The 20,164-nt window shown below is 44.6% G+C and overlaps 1 protein-coding gene across 1 annotated transcript in view; it reads left to right on the forward strand.

Annotated features, from left to right (window-relative positions):
- The window catches only part of LOC124015704 (dihydrolipoyllysine-residue acetyltransferase component of pyruvate dehydrogenase complex, mitochondrial-like), a 38,626-nt gene extending 23,708 nt beyond the window's left edge, over window positions 1–14,918 (forward strand). The window contains exons 9-14 of the mRNA XM_046331116.1: window positions 2,468–2,569; window positions 6,058–6,165; window positions 6,721–6,839; window positions 6,928–7,090; window positions 7,218–7,354; window positions 13,995–14,918. Of these exons, the coding sequence (XP_046187072.1) occupies window positions 2,468–2,569; window positions 6,058–6,165; window positions 6,721–6,839; window positions 6,928–7,090; window positions 7,218–7,354; window positions 13,995–14,124 (759 nt within the window). The 3' untranslated portion in view covers window positions 14,125–14,918. The remainder of the gene's footprint in view (window positions 1–2,467; window positions 2,570–6,057; window positions 6,166–6,720; window positions 6,840–6,927; window positions 7,091–7,217; window positions 7,355–13,994) is intronic.
- The last annotated feature ends 5,246 nt before the right edge of the window (window positions 14,919–20,164 follow it).

Genomic DNA, 20,164 nt, shown 5'->3' on the forward strand with positions numbered 1-20,164 from the left:
TTTTGTAATGCAACTTTAGGTATTAGTAAACGTTAATAAGCGATCAAATTGATCACGAGGCGATGTATATTCTATAGCTGTACGTCTGGAAATAATGTCCTGGTAAATCTCAACCAAAATATCCGGTCGTAGACCGGAAGAACTGCGCTGCCTTGTGTCTGTTTGACCAAGAAACAAATAGTAGGCAAATGACAAGACTGTTGACATCGTGTGGAAGCTGTAGGTATTGCAACCTCGGCCCCATTTAATGTGGTTCACGTTTAACAATTGGTTGAAGTGGCGCATGGATATATTTTCCCATTTTCAGTGATCAGATTTTCCTGCACATTTCGATGAAATGCACGTTCTGTTATAGTCACAGCCATGATTTATCAGTTTTATAAACGTCTGAGTGTTTTCTATCCACACATACTAATCATATGCATATACTATATTCCTGGCATGAGTAGCAGGGCGCTGAAATGTCGCGCGATTTTTAACAGAATGTTCGAAAAAGTAGGGGGTAGGAGTAACAGGTTAAGAACAAATTCTTATTTTCAATGACGGCCTGGGAACAGTGGGTTAACTGCCTGTTCAGGGGCAGAACGACAGATTTGTACCTTGTCAGCTCGGGGGTTTGAACTTGCAACCTTCCGGTCACTAGTCCAACGTTCTAACCACTAGGCTACCCTGCCGCCGTTGGTCAGCGCATGCTCGGAGTACATGTCCTTGTAATCCATCTGGCCCTACAGCCTTGTGGATGTTGATCTGTTTAAAGGTCTTACTCACATCGGCTATGGAGAGTGTGATCACACAGTTGTCCGGAACAGCTCACGACTGTGCTTCCCTTTTGTAGTCCATAATGGTTTGCAAGCCCTCCCAAATCCGACGAGCGTTGGAGACGCTGTAGTAGGATATCTACTTGCACATCCTCACCTGCACATGTCACTCCAGTGTAAGTTGCTAAATTGTTGGCCTATTTATTGCCATGCCTCCTTACTTCATTTGCACACACTGTATACAGATTTTTTCTATTCTGTTATTGACTGTATTTTTGTTTATCCCATGTGTTTATCCTCTGTTGTTTTTGTCCCACTGCTTTGCTTTATCTTGGCCAGGTCGCAGTTGTAAATGAGAACTTGTTCTCAACTGGCCAACCAGCTTAAATAAAGGTGATCTGGTCTACCTGGTTAAATAAAGGTGATCTGGTCTACCTGGTTAAATAAAGGTGATCTGGCCTCCCTGGTTAAATAAAGGTGATCTGGCCTCCCTGGTTAAATAAAGGTGATCTGGCCTCCCTGGTTAAATAAAGGTGATCTGGCCTACCTGGTTAAATAAAGGTGATCTGGCCTCCCTGGTTAAATAAAGGTGATCTGGTCTACCTGGTTAAATAAAGGTGATCTGGTCTACCTGGTTAAATAAAGGTGATCTGGTCTACCTGGTTAAATAAAGGTGATCTGGTCTACCTGGTTAAATAAAGGTGATCTGGTCTACCTGGTTAAATAAAGGTGATCTGGCCTCCCTGGTTAAATAAAGGTGATCTGGTCTCCCTGGTTAAATAAAGGTGATCTGGTCTCCCTGGTTAAATAAAGGTGATCTGGCCTACCTGGTTAAATAAAGGTGATCTGGCCTACCTGGTTAAATAAAGGTGATCTGGCCTACCTGGTTAAATAAAGGTGATCTGGCCTACCTGGTTAAATAAAGGTGATCTGGCCTACCTGGTTAAATAAAGGTGATCTGGCCTACCTGGTTAAATAAAGGTGATCTGGCCTACCTGGTTAAATAAAGTTGAAATAAAAAGGATCGTCTTGATCGGAGCTCATCTTGTTTATTCTCCAGTGATGGCACGTTGGTTAATAGGAATGATGGTAGAGACGGGTTATCCACTCGCCGTCGGATTCTTATTACCAATGCTTTGCTTGGTATTGGGTTATTACCAATGCTTGGTATTGGGTTATTACCGATGCTTGGTATTGGGTCATTACCAATGCTTGGTATTGGGTTATTACCGATGCTTGGTATTGGGCCATTACCGATGCTTGGTATTGGGTCATTACCGATGCTTGGTATTGGGTCATTACCGATGCTTGGTATTGGGCCATTACCGATGCTTGGTATTGGGTCATTACCGATGCTTGGTATTGGGTCATTACCGATGCTTGGTATTGGGTCATTACCGATGCTTGGTATTGGGCCATTACCGATGCTTGGTATTGGGCCATTACCGATGCTTGGTATTGGGCCATTACCGATGCTTGGTATTCGGCCATTACCGATGCTTGGTATTGGGCCATTACCGATGCTTGGTATTGGGCCATTACCGATGCTTGGTATTGGGCCATTACCGATGCTTGGTATTGGGCCATTACCGATGCTTGGTATTGGGCCATGAGACTTTCATTGATTAATTGTCTGTAGACACAGATCTGATGCGATGTTCACTCAAAATGGGATGTAATTTTGTGGGTGTTTCTGTGTGTTTGTGTAGGCTCCAGTGTCAGCTGCTCCTAGCCCTGCCTCTACTCCCTCCCCAGCCGTTGCCATGTCAACAGGCACCTTCACCGACATCCCCATCAGCAACATCCGACGGGTGAGCTGAGCTAGCAAGCCAAGGAGGGATCTGGCACCTGTTAGCGGCATTAACAAGTCCAAATCATGCTAAAAGCATACAAAGAAAAGTCCTCTGTTTAGTTCAACAAAATATATTTTGGCTGAGCATTGTTAAGCTGGAGGCATCAAGGTCACACGATCATACCATGTTTTTTAAATATAAAATGTACGTTACTTAAACATACATTTATTGAAAATACAAACCATATGTTATTGAAATCAATGAAAAAAGATTGATTTACAGTTTTCATAGTTATTTCACCATTTAATATGTTCGCTGGGCTGTTTATTGATCCACATTTTGGGTGAGTGTGTGAATCAACGACGTGGAAGGTGTGTTACACAACGCACTAGCGGAGGAACTAACCTTTCACAGAGTGGCATTATTTTACGGAGAACGCATAGAGCCCCGAGTTGGTTATCCCTTTTATACCATGGTTATAATTTCACACATTTACCACTAGAAATGGGTTTAACATCAGCTAGAAATGGATTCAACATCCGCTAGAAATGGGTTCGTTTACCACTAGAAATGGGTTCGTTTACCACTAGAAATGGGTTCGTTTACCACTAGAAATGGGTTTAACATCCGCTAGAAATGGGTTCGTTTACCACTAGAAATGGGTTTAACATCCGCTAGAAATGGGTTCAACATCCGCTAGAAATGGGTTCAACATCGGCTAGAAATGGGTTCAACATCGGCTAGAAATGGGTTCAACATCCGCTAGAAATGGGTTCAACATCCGCTAGAAATGGGTTTGTTTACCACTAGAAATGGGTTTAACATCAGCTAGAAATGGATTCAACATCCGCTAGAAATGGGTTCGTTTACCACTAGAAATGGGTTCGTTTACCACTAGAAATGGGTTCGTTTACCACTAGAAATGGGTTTAACATCCGCTAGAAATGGGTTCGTTTACCACTAGAAATGGGTTTAACATCCGCTAGAAATGGGTTCAACATCCGCTAGAAATGGGTTCAACATCGGCTAGAAATGGGTTCAACATCGGCTAGAAATGGGTTCAACATCCGCTAGAAATGGGTTCAACATCCGCTAGAAATGGGTTTGTTTACCACTAGAAATGGGTTCGTTTACCACTAGAAATGGGTTCAACATCCGCTAGAAATGGGTTTGACATCCGCTAGAAATGGGTTCAACATCCGCTAGAAATGGGTTCGACATCCGCTAGAAATGGATTCGACATCCGCTAGAAATGGGTTCGACATCCGCTAGAAATGGGTTCGACATCCGCTAGAAATGGATTCGACATCCGCTAGAAATGGGTTCAACATCCGCTAGAAATGGATTCGACATCCGCTAGAAATGGGTTCGACATCCGCTAGAAATGGGTTCGACATCCGCTAGAAATGGGTTCGTTTACCACTAGAAATGGGTTCGTTTACCACTAGAAATGGGTTCAACATCCGCTAGAAATGGGTTTGACATCCGCTAGAAATGAGTTCGACATCCGCCAGAAATGGGTTCGACATCCGCTAGAAATGGGTTTAACATCCGCCAGAAATGGGTTCGACATCCGCTAGAAATGGGTTTAACATCCGCCAGAAATGGGTTCGACATCCGCTAGAAATGGGTTTAACATCCGCCAGAAATGGGTTTGACATCCGCTAGAAATGAGTTCGACATCCGCTAGAAATGGGTTTGACATCCGCTAGAAATGAGTTCAACATCCGCTAGAAATGGGTTCAACATCCGCTAGAAATGGGTTCAACATCCGCTAGAAATGGGTTCGACATCCGCTAGAAATGGGTTCGTTTACCACTAGAAATGGGTTCAACATCCGCTAGAAATGGGTTTGTTTACCACTAGAAATGGGTTCGTTTACCACTAGAAATGGGTTCAACATCCGCTAGAAATGGGTTTGACATCCGCTAGAAATGGATTCGACATCCGCTAGAAATGGGTTCGACATCCGCTAGAAATGGGTTCGTTTACCACTAGAAATGGGTTCGTTTACCACTAGAAATGGGTTCAACATCCGCTAGAAATGGGTTTGACATCCGCTAGAAATGGGTTTGACATCCGCTAGAAATGGGTTTGACATCCGCTAGAAATGGGTTCAACATCCGCTAGAAATGGGTTTGACATCCGCTAGAAATGGGTTCGTTTACCACTAGAAATGGGTTCAACATCCGCTAGAAATGGGTTCAACATCCGCTAGAAATGGGTTTGACATCCGCTAGAAATGGGTTTGACATCCGCTAGAAATGGGTTCAACATCCGCTAGAAATGGGTTCAACATCCGCTAGAAATGGGTTCGACATCCGCTAGAAATGGGTTTAACATCCGCCAGAAATGGGTTCGACATCCGCTAGAAATGGGTTTAACATCCGCCAGAAATGGGTTTGACATCCGCTAGAAATGAGTTCGACATCCGCTAGAAATGGGTTTGACATCCGCTAGAAATGAGTTCAACATCCGCTAGAAATGAGTTCGACATCCGCTAGAAATGGGTTCAACATCCGCTAGAAATGGGTTCGACATCCGCTAGAAATGGGTTCGTTTACCACTAGAAATGGGTTCAACATCCGCTAGAAATGGGTTTGTTTACCACTAGAAATGGGTTCGTTTACCACTAGAAATGGGTTCAACATCCGCTAGAAATGGGTTTGACATCCGCTAGAAATGGGTTTAACATCCGCTAGAAATGGGTTTAACATCCGCCAGAAATGGGTTTGACATCCGCTAGAAATGAGTTCGACATCCGCTAGAAATGAGTTCGACATCCGCTAGAAATGGGTTCAACATCCGCTAGAAATGGGTTTGACATCCGCTAGAAATGGGTTCGTTTACCACTAGAAATGGGTTCAACATCCGCTAGAAATGGGTTTGACATCCGCTAGAAATGGGTTCGTTTACCACTAGAAATGGGTTCAACATCCGCTAGAAATGGGTTTGACATCCGCTAGAAATGGGTTTGACATCCGCTAGAAATGGGTTCAACATCCGCTAGAAATGGGTTTGACATCCGCTAGAAATGGGTTCAACATCCGCTAGAAATGGGTTCGACATCCGCTAGAAATGGGTTCGACATCCGCTAGAAATGGGTTCAACATCGGCTAGAAATGGGTTTAAGTTGGATAGAAAGCTACAGTAGGAGCCGTGGTAACCAAACAGACTCGCTAGTTTAGCTAACCAAACCATCATTCCTAGCTTGCCATTATGAAAATGGAATTTAACAATGCCAATAATGTTTTCAATTCGACTAGCTTTCAAAAGCAGCTCAGACATAGAACATTTAAGACTGAACTACAGCCATTGAATTCTACCGTGCTGATATACTGTGTGTTGTAGGGAAATGCATGCTCTAGAATGCCCTTCGAGCCAATCAGAAACAAGTATTCAACGATGTCATGGTATAAATATGTATTAGTCAGCGTTATATCTGACTGGAGGTGGAAGGGGTGTGGCATGTGACTTTAATGTCAGGTGATATTGTTGTTACCTAGGTGATAGCCCAGAGGTTGATGCAGTCTAAACAGACCATTCCCCACTACTACCTGTCTGTTGACGTCAACATGGACCAAGTTCTGGGACTACGCACGGAGCTCAACGCTGTGAGTGTCTGTCGTCTGGCTGGCTGTCTGTCTGTCTCTCTGTCTGTCGTCTGGCTGGCTGTCTCTCTGTGAGTCTGTCGTCTGGCTGGCTGTCTCTCTGTGAGTCTGTCGTCTGGCTGGCTGTCTCTCTGTGAGTCTGTCGTCTGGCTGGCTGTCTCTCTGTGAGTCTGTCGTCTGGCTGGCTGTCTCTCTGTGAGTCTGTCGTCTGGCTGGCTGTCTCTCTGTGAGTCTGTCGTCTGGCTGGCTGTCTCTCTGTGAGTCTGTCGTCTGGCTGGCTGTCTCTCTGTGAGTCTGTCGTCTGGCTGGCTGTCTCTCTGTGAGTCTGTCGTCTGGCTGGCTGTCTCTCTGTGAGTCTCGTCTGGCTGGCTGTCTCTCTGTGAGTCTGTCGTCTGGCTGGCTGGCTGTCTCTCTGTGAGTCTGTCGTCTGGCTGGCTGGCTGTCTCTCTGTGAGTCTGTCGTCTGGCTGGCTGGCTGTCTCTCTGTGAGTCTTGTCTGTCTGTAACCTCTCCCCCCTCTCGCTCTCTCTCACCCCCTCTCTCCCGCCCTTCCTCCTAGGAGGTAAAGGCCCAGAACATCAAGCTGAGTGTGAATGACTTCATCATTAAAGCCAGTGCTCTAGCCTGCCTTAAGGTCCCTGAAGCCAACTCCTCATGGCTTGACTCTGTTATCCGACAGTGAGTACACACACTGACACCATGCAAAAACACATTTTTTCAAGAGGTCAGGTTTTACCTGTGTGTGTGTGTGTGTGTGTGTGTGTAGGAACCATGTGGTGGATGTGAGTGTGGCGGTGAGTACACCCAACGGTCTGATAACGCCCATCGTGTTCAACGCCCACACCAAGGGACTGGCTGCTATCAGCTCTGATGTCTCCGCCCTGGCTGCCAAGGCCCGCGATGGGAAACTACAGCCGCACGAGTTCCAGGTAGATTATACACACAAACAAAATATATATATATACACACACTAAAAAAAATGTGGTAAACACTCACACAACATTAGTTGGTCCCACAGGTTGCAGGAGCTGAATCCTCTAAAACTGTGTGTTTCAGGGAGGCACGTTTACCATCTCTAACCTGGGAATGTTTGGTGTCAAGAACTTCTCAGCCATCATTAACCCTCCCCAGGCCTGTATACTGGCAGTAGGGGGCTCAGAGAAGAGACTGCTGCCCGCTGACAATGAGAAAGGGTAACTACACTACCACTATACAATACTACTACTATAACAACACTAGACTATAGTACAACCCCAGGCCTGTATACTGGCAGTAGGGGGCTCAGAGAAGAGACTGCTGCCCGCTGACAATGAGAAAGGGTAACTACACTACCACTATACAATACTACTACTATAACAACACTAGACTATAGTACAACCCCAGGCCTGTATACTGGCAGTAGGGGGCTCAGAGAAGAGACTGCTGCCCGCTGACAATGAGAAAGGGTAACTACACTACCACTATACAATACTACTACTATAACAACACTAGACTATAGTACAACCCCAGGCCTGTATACTGGCAGTAGGGGGCTCAGAGAAGAGACTGCTGCCCGCTGACAATGAGAAAGGGTAACTACACTACCACTATACAATACTATACTACTATAACAACACTAGACTATAGTACAACCCCAGGCCTGTATACTGGCAGTAGGGGGCTCAGAGAAGAGACTGCTGCCCGCTGACAATGAGAAAGGGTAACTACACTACCACTATACAATACTACTACTATAACAACACTAGACTATAGTACAACCCCAGGCCTGTATACTGGCAGTAGGGGGCTCAGAGAAGAGACTGCTGCCCGCTGACAATGAGAAAGGGTAACTACACTACCACTATACAATACTATACTACTATAACAACACTAGACTATAGTACAACCCCAGGCCTGTATACTGGCAGTAGGGGGCTCAGAGAAGAGACTGCTGCCCGCTGACAATGAGAAAGGGTAACTACACTACCACTATACAATACTACTACTATAACAACACTAGACTATAGTACAACCCCAGGCCTGTATACTGGCAGTAGGGGGCTCAGAGAAGAGACTGCTGCCCGCTGACAATGAGAAAGGGTAACTACACTACCACTATACAATACTACTACTATAACAACACTAGACTATAGTACAACCCCAGGCCTGTATACTGGCAGTAGGGGGCTCAGAGAAGAGACTGCTGCCCGCTGACAATGAGAAAGGGTAACTACACTACCACTATACAATACTATACTACTATAACAACACTAGACTATAGTACAACCCCAGGCCTGTATACTGGCAGTAGGGGGCTCAGAGAAGAGACTGCTGCCCGCTGACAATGAGAAAGGGTAACTACACTACCACTATACAATACTACTACTATAACAACACTAGACTATAGTACAACCCCAGGCCTGTATACTGGCAGTAGGGGGCTCAGAGAAGAGACTGCTGCCCGCTGACAATGAGAAAGGGTAACTACACTACCACTATACAATACTACTACTATAACAACACTAGACTATAGTACAACCCCAGGCCTGTATTCTGGCAGTAGGGGGCTCAGAGAAGAGACTGCTGCCCGCTGACAATGAGAAAGGGTAACTACACTACCACTATACAATACTACTACTATAACAACACTAGACTATAGTACAACCCCAGGCCTGTATACTGGCAGTAGGGGGCTCAGAGAAGAGACTGCTGCCCGCTGACAATGAGAAAGGGTAACTACACTACCACTATACAATACTACTACTATAACAACACTAGACTATAGTACAACCCCAGGCCTGTATACTGGCAGTAGGGGGCTCAGAGAAGAGACTGCTGCCCGCTGACAATGAGAAAGGGTAACTACACTACCACTATACAATACTACTACTATAACAACACTAGACTATAGTACAACCCCAGGCCTGTATACTGGCAGTAGGGGGCTCAGAGAAGAGACTGCTGCCCGCTGACAATGAGAAAGGGTAACTACACTACCACTATACAATACTACTACTATAACAACACTAGACTATAGTACAACCCCGGGCCTGTATACTGGCAGTAGGGGGCTCAGAGAAGAGACTGCTGCCCGCTGACAATGAGAAAGGGTAACTACACTACCACTATACAATACTATACTACTATAACAACACTAGACTATAGTACAACCCCAGGCCTGTATACTGGCAGTAGGGGGCTCAGAGAAGAGACTGCTGCCCGCTGACAATGAGAAAGGGTAACTACACTACCACTATACAATACTACTACTATAACAACACTAGACTATAGTACAACCCCAGGCCTGTATACTGGCAGTAGGGGGCTCAGAGAAGAGACTGCTGCCCGCTGACAATGAGAAAGGGTAACTACACTACCACTATACAATACTACTACTATAACAACACTAGACTATAGTACAACCCCAGGCCTGTATACTGGCAGTAGGGGGCTCAGAGAAGAGACTGCTGCCCGCTGACAATGAGAAAGGGTAACTACACTACCACTATACAATACTATACTACTATAACAACACTAGACTATAGTACAACCCCAGGCCTGTATACTGGCAGTAGGGGGCTCAGAGAAGAGACTGCTGCCCGCTGACAATGAGAAAGGGTAACTACACTACCACTATACAATACTCCTACTATAACAACACTAGACTATAGTACAACCCCAGGCCTGTATACTGGCAGTAGGGGGCTCAGAGAAGAGACTGCTGCCCGCTGACAATGAGAAAGGGTAACTACACTACCACTATACAATACTATACTACTATAACAACACTAGACTATAGTACAACCCCAGGCCTGTATACTGGCAGTAGGGGCTCAGAGAAGAGACTGCTGCCCGCTGACAATGAGAAAGGGTAACTACACTACCACTATACAATACTATACTACTATAACAACACTAGACTATAGTACAACCCCAGGCCTGTATACTGGCAGTAGGGGGCTCAGAGAAGAGACTGCTGCCCGCTGACAATGAGAAAGGGTAACTACACTACCACTATACAATTCTACTACTATAACAACACTAGACTATAGTACAACCCCAGGCCTGTATACTGGCAGTAGGGGGCTCAGAGAAGAGACTGCTGCCCGCTGACAATGAGAAAGGGTAACTACACTACCACTATACAATACTACTACTATAACAACACTAGACTATAGTACAACCCCAGGCCTGTATACTGGCAGTAGGGGGCTCAGAGAAGAGACTGCTGCCCGCTGACAATGAGAAAGGGTAACTACACTACCACTATACAATACTACTACTATAACAACACTAGACTATAGTACAACCCCAGGCCTGTATTCTGGCAGTAGGGGGCTCAGAGAAGAGACTGCTACCCGCTGACAATGAGAAAGGGTAACTACACTACCACTATACAATACTACTACTATAACAACACTAGACTATAGTACAACCCCAGGCCTGTATACTGGCAGTAGGGGGCTCAGAGAAGAGACTGCTGCCCGCTGACAATGAGAAAGGGTAACTACACTACCACTATACAATACTACTACTATAACAACACTAGACTATAGTACAACCCCAGGCCTGTATACTGGCAGTAGGGGGCTCAGAGAAGAGACTGCTGCCCGCTGACAATGAGAAAGGGTAACTACACTACCACTATACAATACTACTACTATAACAACACTAGACTATAGTACAACCCCAGGCCTGTATACTGGCAGTAGGGGGCTCAGAGAAGAGACTGCTGCCCGCTGACAATGAGAAAGGGTAACTACACTACCACTATACAATACTATACTACTATAACAACACTAGACTATAGTACAACCCCAGGCCTGTATACTGGCAGTAGGGGGCTCAGAGAAGAGACTGCTGCCCGCTGACAATGAGAAAGGGTAACTACACTACCACTATACAATACTACTACTATAACAACACTAGACTATAGTACAACCCCAGGCCTGTATACTGGCAGTAGGGGGCTCAGAGAAGAGACTGCTGCCCGCTGACAATGAGAAAGGGTAACTACACTACCACTATACAATACTACTACTATAACAACACTAGACTATAGTACAACCCCAGGCCTGTATACTGGCAGTAGGGGGCTCAGAGAAGAGACTGCTGCCCGCTGACAATGAGAAAGGGTAACTACACTACCACTATACAATACTATACTACTATAACAACACTAGACTATAGTACAACCCCAGGCCTGTATACTGGCAGTAGGGGGCTCAGAGAAGAGACTGCTGCCCGCTGACAATGAGAAAGGGTAACTACACTACCACTATACAATACTCCTACTATAACAACACTAGACTATAGTACAACCCCAGGCCTGTATACTGGCAGTAGGGGGCTCAGAGAAGAGACTGCTGCCCGCTGACAATGAGAAAGGGTAACTACACTACCACTATACAATACTATACTACTATAACAACACTAGACTATAGTACAACCCCAGGCCTGTATACTGGCAGTAGGGGGCTCAGAGAAGAGACTGCTGCCCGCTGACAATGAGAAAGGGTAACTACACTACCACTATACAATACTATACTACTATAACAACACTAGACTATAGTACAACCCCAGGCCTGTATACTGGCAGTAGGGGCTCAGAGAAGAGACTGCTGCCCGCTGACAATGAGAAAGGGTAACTACACTACCACTATACAATTCTACTACTATAACAACACTAGACTATAGTACAACCCCAGGCCTGTATACTGGCAGTAGGGGGCTCAGAGAAGAGACTGCTGCCCGCTGACAATGAGAAAGGGTAACTACACTACCACTATACAATACTACTACTATAACAACACTAGACTATAGTACAACCCCAGGCCTGTATACTGGCAGTAGGGGGCTCAGAGAAGAGACTGCTGCCCGCTGACAATGAGAAAGGGTAACTACACTACCACTATACAATACTACTACTATAACAACACTAGACTATAGTACAACCCCAGGCCTGTATACTGGCAGTAGGGGGCTCAGAGAAGAGACTGCTGCCCGCTGACAATGAGAAAGGGTAACTACACTACCACTATACAATACTACTACTATAACAACACTAGACTATAGTACAACCCCAGGCCTGTATTCTGGCAGTAGGGGGCTCAGAGAAGAGACTGCTACCCGCTGACAATGAGAAAGGGTAACTACACTACCACTATACAATACTACTACTATAACAACACTAGACTATAGTACAACCCCAGGCCTGTATTCTGGCAGTAGGGGGCTCAGAGAAGAGACTGCTGCCCGCTGACAATGAGAAAGGGTAACTACACTACCACTATACAATACTACTACTATAACAACACTAGACTATAGTACAACCCCAGGCCTGTATACTGGCAGTAGGGGGCTCAGAGAAGAGACTGCTGCCCGCTGACAATGAGAAAGGGTAACTACACTACCACTATACAATACTACTACTATAACAACACTAGACTATAGTACAACCCCAGGCCTACTCCATTGACACTATACTACCTCTACATATACAGTGCATTCGGAAAGTATTCACACCCCTTGACTTCTTCCACATTTTGTCACGTTACAACCTTAGTTTAAATAAATACTAATCCATTTTAGAATATCTACACACAATACCCCAAGTTTATCATTTTAAAAGGTTAATTGATTATTGCGTCTTCCGAAACATGACCCGCCAAACCGCACTTAACACCCAGCCGACATCACAATACCCCATAATGACAAAGCGGAAAAAAATATATATATATTTTTTACAAATGTATTAAAATGATACAGAAATACCTTATTTACATAAGTATTCAGACCCTTTGCTATGAGACTCTAAATTGAGGAGCATCCTGTTTCCATTGCTCGTCCTTGAGATCAAATCAAAAATGGAATTAAATTGTATTTGTCACATGCGCCTAATACAACAGGTGTAGACTTTACAGTGAAATACTTAAGTCCTTAACCAACATGATTTAACAAGGGGGGGGCAATTACTTTGTCACATAGGGCCATGAAGGTTCGGATAGCTTTATTCCCTTAATAAATCAAATGATCACTTAACTGCATTTTGTGTTTACTTGGGTTGTCTTTGTGTAATATTACAAATGGTTTGATCTGAAACATTTTAAGTGTGACAAATGTGCAAAAAATAAGAAATCGCGAAGGTGTTTAGTTTTTCACAGCACTGTACTTTACTCTGCTAGACTACACTACTATCATACCACACTGGTAAATATAAGGGCTCTCAAACTAACGAGTGGATATTTTCAGCACCACCAGAGATCAAATCAAATGTATTCATAAAGCCCTTCTTACATCAGCTGATATCTCAGTGCTGTACAGAAACCCAGCCTAAAACCCCAAACAGCAAGCAATGCAGATGAAGAAGCACGGTGGCTAGGAAAAACTAGAAAGGCCAGAACCTAGGAAGAAACCTAGAGGAACCAGGCTGAGGGTTGGCCAGTCCTCATGCAGGGCTAGGAAAAACTAGAAAGGCCAGAACCTAGGAAGAAACCTAGAGAGGAATCAGGCTGAAGGTTGGCCAGTCCTCATGCAGGGCTAGGAAAAACTAGAAAGGCCAGAACCTAGGAAGAAACCTAGAGAGGAACCAGGCTGGGGGTTGGCCAGTCCTCATGCAGGGCTAGGAAAAACTAGAAAGGCCAGAACCTAGGAAGAAACCTAGAGAGGAACCAGGCTGAGGGTTGGCCAATCCTCATGCAGTGGGCCTGGTTAGATTGACAGGTGGAAGCGATGGTGATGTCATTGACATGATTTAATGTGATTTCATAATGTGACGTCATCATGATATTGACGGTTTACGGACAGGGCTTTTAAAACTAATGGTGATCATACTGTGCTCTGTCGTGTGTGTAGGTTTGATGTGGCCAGCATGATGTCGGTGACGTTGAGTTGTGACCATCGCGTGGTGGACGGAGCGATCGGAGCTCAGTGGCTCGCAGAGTTCAGGAAGTTCCTGGAGAAGCCTGTCACCATGCTGCTCTGATTGGACAACTCTCTCACCAGGCCAAGCTGTGGTTGGCTGCAGCCGTCGGCAAGCTGATCTGACTGGTGGAAACCATTTCATCATGCTTCTGTGATTAGCTGGCCCACCACAATGACACTCCCCCTTAAAGGGGTGAGGCAGGACTCACTCCCTTCCCAGAGTATAACACCCCTCCCCATCTCTCTCTTTATTTATTGCGACCAGGTAGTTAGTTTAGACCAGAAGCCATAATGTCACTCATGTTTATAAAGGGAACTGTTACAGACCCGCCCCTGTGTGTGTGTACAAAGAGTATTGGAGATTGTGTTTAAAAGCCAAAGTAAGATGTAGAATGCCCCCTAGACTCACTCACATGCCCACTGCAGACCACCGCAGCTCCTCTGAAGAACCATATGTTGTGAACACATTGACAGTTCTGCTGGTTGTATGTTCTCCCTTGTAGTTTGTTCATTGATTGATTGGCCAGAGTTCACTCACCTATATTAAGTCTTCAGAGGGGAAGATCGCCAACCGGCCATGCTGCTTATCTCCAGGTGTGGAGCTGATCTATTGGTACCTTCTATAATGCTCTATGATTGGTGGAATCTTCATTTACAGAGTAGGAGAGGCTTTATTCATGACATCACTCCTGACTAAGCTCTCTGCCAATCCCCTTCTTCTCCAGGGCATGTTCTTGTTTTCTAACCCTTGATAGAGAACATTCTATTTACATGACATCATCTGTAAACAAGTGAAACTGGATATATGGTTTCCATGGAAATTACTGCTGAATAAATTGAAATGAGTGAAAATGAGCTACTATGGTGCTGTTGTGGAGAGTAATTCTGTATACAGATTAACTGGGTTAGGGTTATTAACTCCCATAGACAACAATGCATTTTATGTATTTAACCAGGCAAGTCAGTTAAGAACAACTTATTTACAATGACGGCCTACTAAAATGTCTCCTGCAGGGACGGGGGCCTGGTTAAAAAATGATACAATTAAATATAGGACAAAACACATATCACTACATAAAGAGACCTAAGGTAGCAACACAAACATGGTATAAACATTATTGGGCACAAAGAACAGCACAAAGATCAAGAAGGTAGACAACAATACATCACACAAAGCAGCCACAACTGTCAGTAAGAGTGTCCATGATTGAGTCTTTGAATGAAGAGATGGAGGGAAAACTGTCCAGTTTGAGTGTTTGTTGCAGCTCGGTCCAGTCGCTATCTGCATCGAACTGAAAAGAGGAGCGACCCAGGGATGTGTGTGCTTTGGGGACCTTTAACAGAATGTGACTGGCAGAACGGGTGTTGTATGTGAAGAATGAGGGCTGCAGGAGATATCAAATTTTACATACACATGGTTAGCAGATAATGCAAGTGTAGGGGAGTGGGGCCTAAAAGGGTTTTATAAATAAGCATCAACCAGTAGGTCTTGTGACGGGTATACAGAGATGACCTGTTTACAGGGGAGTATAGAGTGCAGTGATGTGTCCTATAAGGAGCATTGGTGGCAAATCTGACGACTGAATGGTAAAGAACATCTAGCCGCTCGAGAGCACCCTCACCTGCCGACCTATAAATTATGTCTCCGTAATCTAGCAGGATGGTCATCTGAATCAGGGTTAGTTTGGCAGCTGGGGTGAAAGAGGAGCGATTTACGATAGAGGAAACCAAGTCTAGAATTAACTTTAGCCTGCAGCGTTGATATGTGCTGAGAGAAGGACAGTGTACCATCTAGCCATACTCCCAAGTACTTGTATGAGGTGACTACCTCAAGTTCTAAACCCTCAGAGGTAGTAATCACACCGGTGGGGAGAGGGGCATTCTTCTTACCAAACCACATGACCTTTGTTTTGGAGGTGTTAAGAACAAGGTTAAGGGTAGAGAAAGCTTGTTGGACACTAAGAAAGCTTTCATTAGGGGTGTAGTATATCCTATAGGACACCATATTTGGTCGGAGAGCGACGCATGGCACGCCGATGACGCGGGCGGCCATCATTTGAATGACTATCTTTGTCAAATAAGCACCAAAGGTAAACAAAGCTAGCCAGATAGCCAATGAGCTGGGCTTTACAGGAGTATCCGGAAACAATGTATATTTTGTAAAAATGTAGCTTCTAACCTTGTACGACATCATGCCTTTTCATTTTGGAGTTTTATGAAGGTATGAAAACTGGTTGTTTTGCAAATATTGAACTTATAATATGGCTACTAATACTTGAAAGCTAAATCAAAGTCCAAGTATACAGATTTGATGATATTCTTGCAGAAAAATGGAATATGAATGTCTCCATGATTTGCCCAAATCTACCTGGGGACTTTTTCATTCACTTTTCAAGTTATCCAACTGAAACTTTGCACATACACCGCTGCCATCGTGTGGACACTATCAGAATTACAACCAGAGTGATGGCCAGAACGACGATTGTTCTCTTGCATTTCAAAGATGGTGGTAGAAAAAGACCGGTTGGTTTTTTTCTTTGTATTTTCTTCTACCAGATCTATTGTGTTATTTTCTCCTACATTCAATTCACATTTACACAAACTTCAAAGTGTTTCCTTTCAAATGGTACCAAGGAAATATCCTTGCTACAGGCAGTTAGATTTGTGTCATTTAGGGGAACATTTTTAAAAAGCAGCCTATCCCTAAGAAGTTTAAGCATGTCCCAGTTTAGTGTAAGGGGCCAGGAGATGGGTTAGGGCAGGTAGGGTACAGGCTGGTGCTGATGGACACCCAGCAACAGTCAACAAAACCAGCTAATCAAATTTTTTGGGGACAGACTCAGTTGGGACAACCGAGCGCTGAAGGTGATCCTTGGTAAGGATTGCCACTCCACCACCTTTGGAAAATCTGTCTTGCTGAAAAAGGTTTTAAATAGAAAGGTTAACATCAGTATTCAAAACACTCTTCCTTAACCAAGTCTCAGTAATGACCAACACATCTGGATTGGAGCTGTGAACCCACACTTTAAATTGATCCATTTTAGGTAATAATCTTCTAGTGTTAACGTGCAGAAAACCAGGCTTTTACGAGTGCAGAAATCAGTGAAGCAGATCTCAGAATTGGGGCTAGCAACAGTAGATGGGCCAGAGTGTACATGCACATTTCCAGATATCATCAACAGTAATACAATCAAGGCATGGCAGAGGACAGGGAGAGCTCTGCAGTGCTGGTTTATGACATCTGAATACAGAGAGGGAGAAGCGAGAGGCTTTACTCCGCCCAAAATCTGGCCATGTTAAGTATATCATTAGTTATTCTGTTTTTGTACGTGGGGGAATTGAGTACCACAGTATGAGTTATAATACCCATAAAACCAAGCGGTAAAACCCGGAAATGGTTCCAATCGTTTTTCCACCATTCATTTTTCCGTAGGGGATTTTAGTACTACTTCATATAAAGGCTGAGTTTTGTGAAGGCTTACCGTGGATTGACGTTTTGGTAACCGCGCAAATCTCTCTCAGACAAGGTCACTTTTATCAATATATCCACCTGTAATTACGCCCCAAAGATTACATCCTAATTAGCCTCTAATGTGGCCATCATACAGAACCACACATCCTGTCGCACGCTGTGATGTAATCACTCAAGGCCGGGAAAACCTTTCTCCATGCAAACGCTCATTGACAAGTAGCAAGTAACCTAGCGAGTAGATATTATAGACTTTTTACTTTGTTGTGTAAATCATTTATATAATGAATTAGTTACCTTAGCATTTTTTAATTGCTATAATGTTTTGAATGACCCTGGCCTTTGTAGCTAACGTTAACCTTAGCTCTCTCCGTCGATCAGAAGCAAGGATGTTTCTCCCTGTCCTAGACTGTCCTGATCATCTAGTTGATGATCCCTGTCCTAGACTGTCCTGATCTAATGGATGATCCCTGTCCTAGACTGTTCTGATCTAATGGATGATCATCTAGTTGATGATCCCTGTCCTAGACTGTCCTGATCATCTAGTTGATGATCCCTGTCCTAGACTGTCCTGATCTAATGGATGATCCCTGTCCTAGACTGTCCTGATCATCTAGTTGATGCTCCCTGTCCTAGACTGTCCTGATCATCTAGTTGATTATCCCTGTCCTAGACTGTCCTGGTCATCTAGTTGATGCTCCCTGTCCTAGACTGTCCTGATCCAATGGATGAACCCTGTCCTAGACTGTCCTGATCATCTAGTTGATGCTCCCTGTCCTAGACTGTTCTGATCTAATGGATGATCCCTGTCCTAGACTGTCCTGATCTAATGGATGATCCATGTCCTAGACTGTCCTGATCTAATGGATGATCCCTGTCCTAGACTGTCCTGATCTAATGGATGAACCCTGTCCTAGACTGTCCTGATCTAATGGATGAACCCTGTCCTAGACTGTCCTGATCTAATGGATGAACCCTGTCCTAGACTGTCCTGATCTAATGGATGATCCCTGTCCTAGACTGTCCTGATCTAATGGATGATCCCTGTCCTAGACTGTCCTGATCTAATGGATGAACCCTGTCCTAGACTGTCCTGATCTAATGGATGATCCCTGTCCTAGACTGTTCTGATCATCTAGTTGATTATCCCTGTCCTAGAATGTTCTGATCTAATGGTTGATCCCTGTCCTAGACTGTCCTGATCCAATGGATGAACCCTGTCCTAGACTGTCCTGATCTAATGGATGATCCCTGTCCTAGACTGTTCTGATCTAATGGATGATCCCTGTCCTAGACTGTCCTGATCTAATGGATGATCCCTGTCCTAGACTGTCCTGATCTAATGGATGATCCCTGTCCTAGACTGTCCTGATCTAATGGATGATCCCTGTCCTAGACTGTTCTGATCATCTAGTTGATTATCCCTGTCCTAGAATGTTCTGATCTAATGGTTGATCCCTGTCCTAGACTGTCCTGATCCAATGGATGAACCCTGTCCTAGACTGTCCTGATCTAATGGATGATCCCTGTCCTAGACTGTCCTGATCTAATGGATGATCCCCGTCCTAGACTGTTCTGATCTAGTTAAGCATTCCAGATAATTCCTCCATTCCAGCAGAAATGTCTCATCCACATAATAGGATTTTAGATGTACAGATAGTAACGTTAACATAGCCTGGACTTTGGTCTTTGGTCTATGGACTTTGGTCTATAGTCAAGTCTATAGTCAAGTCTGTGGGTTATGATGACTCCTTGCTGTCCCCAGTCCACCTGACTGTGCTGCTGCTCCAGTTTCAACTGTTCTGCCTTTATTATTATTCGACCATGCTGGTAATTTATGAACATTTGAACATCTTGGCCATGTTCTGTTATAATCTCCACCCGGCACAGCCAGAAGAGGACTGGCCACCCCACATAGCCTGGTTCCTCTCTAGGTTTCTTCCTAGGTTTTGGCCTTTCTAGGGAGTTTTTCCTAGCCACCGTGCTTCTACACCTGCATTGCTTGCTGTTTGGGGTTTTAGGCTGGGTTTCTGTACAGCACTTTGAGATATCAGCTGATGTACGAAGGGCTATATAAATAAATTTGATTTGATTTGATTTGGATTTGATGTTTTAGTAATCAGCTAGCTAGTAAAAGTTTAAAAAAACATTCTTTCAGATGGACCGGAAAACCAGTGACAACACTTGGGTCTGCAGCTGCTATTTTCCAGTGGAAAAGAGAAATGGTCCTGTATTTACCAGAAAGGGTAGCTCATCCATCGTGACAGAAGAGGATCCAGACTCCTCCACTGTGACAGAAGAGGCTCCAGACTCATCCACCATAACAGAAGAGGATCCAGACTCATCCACCATGACAGAAGAGGACCCAGACTCCTCCACCATAACAGAAGAGGATCCAGACTCCTCCACCATAACAGAAGAGGATCCAGACTCCTCCACCGTGACAGAAGAGGATCAAGACTCCTCCACCATAACAGAAGAGGATCCAGACTCCTCCACCATAACAGAAGAGGAGGATCCAGACTCATCCATCATAACAGAAGAGGAGGGTCCAGACTCATCCATCATAACAGAAGAGGATCCAGACTCCTCCACCATAACAGAAGAGGGGGATCCAGACTCCTCCACCATA

This window comes from Oncorhynchus gorbuscha, linkage group LG02 (assembly GCF_021184085.1).
Source record: "Oncorhynchus gorbuscha isolate QuinsamMale2020 ecotype Even-year linkage group LG02, OgorEven_v1.0, whole genome shotgun sequence".
In the NCBI taxonomy this organism is placed as follows: domain Eukaryota; kingdom Metazoa; phylum Chordata; class Actinopteri; order Salmoniformes; family Salmonidae; genus Oncorhynchus; species Oncorhynchus gorbuscha.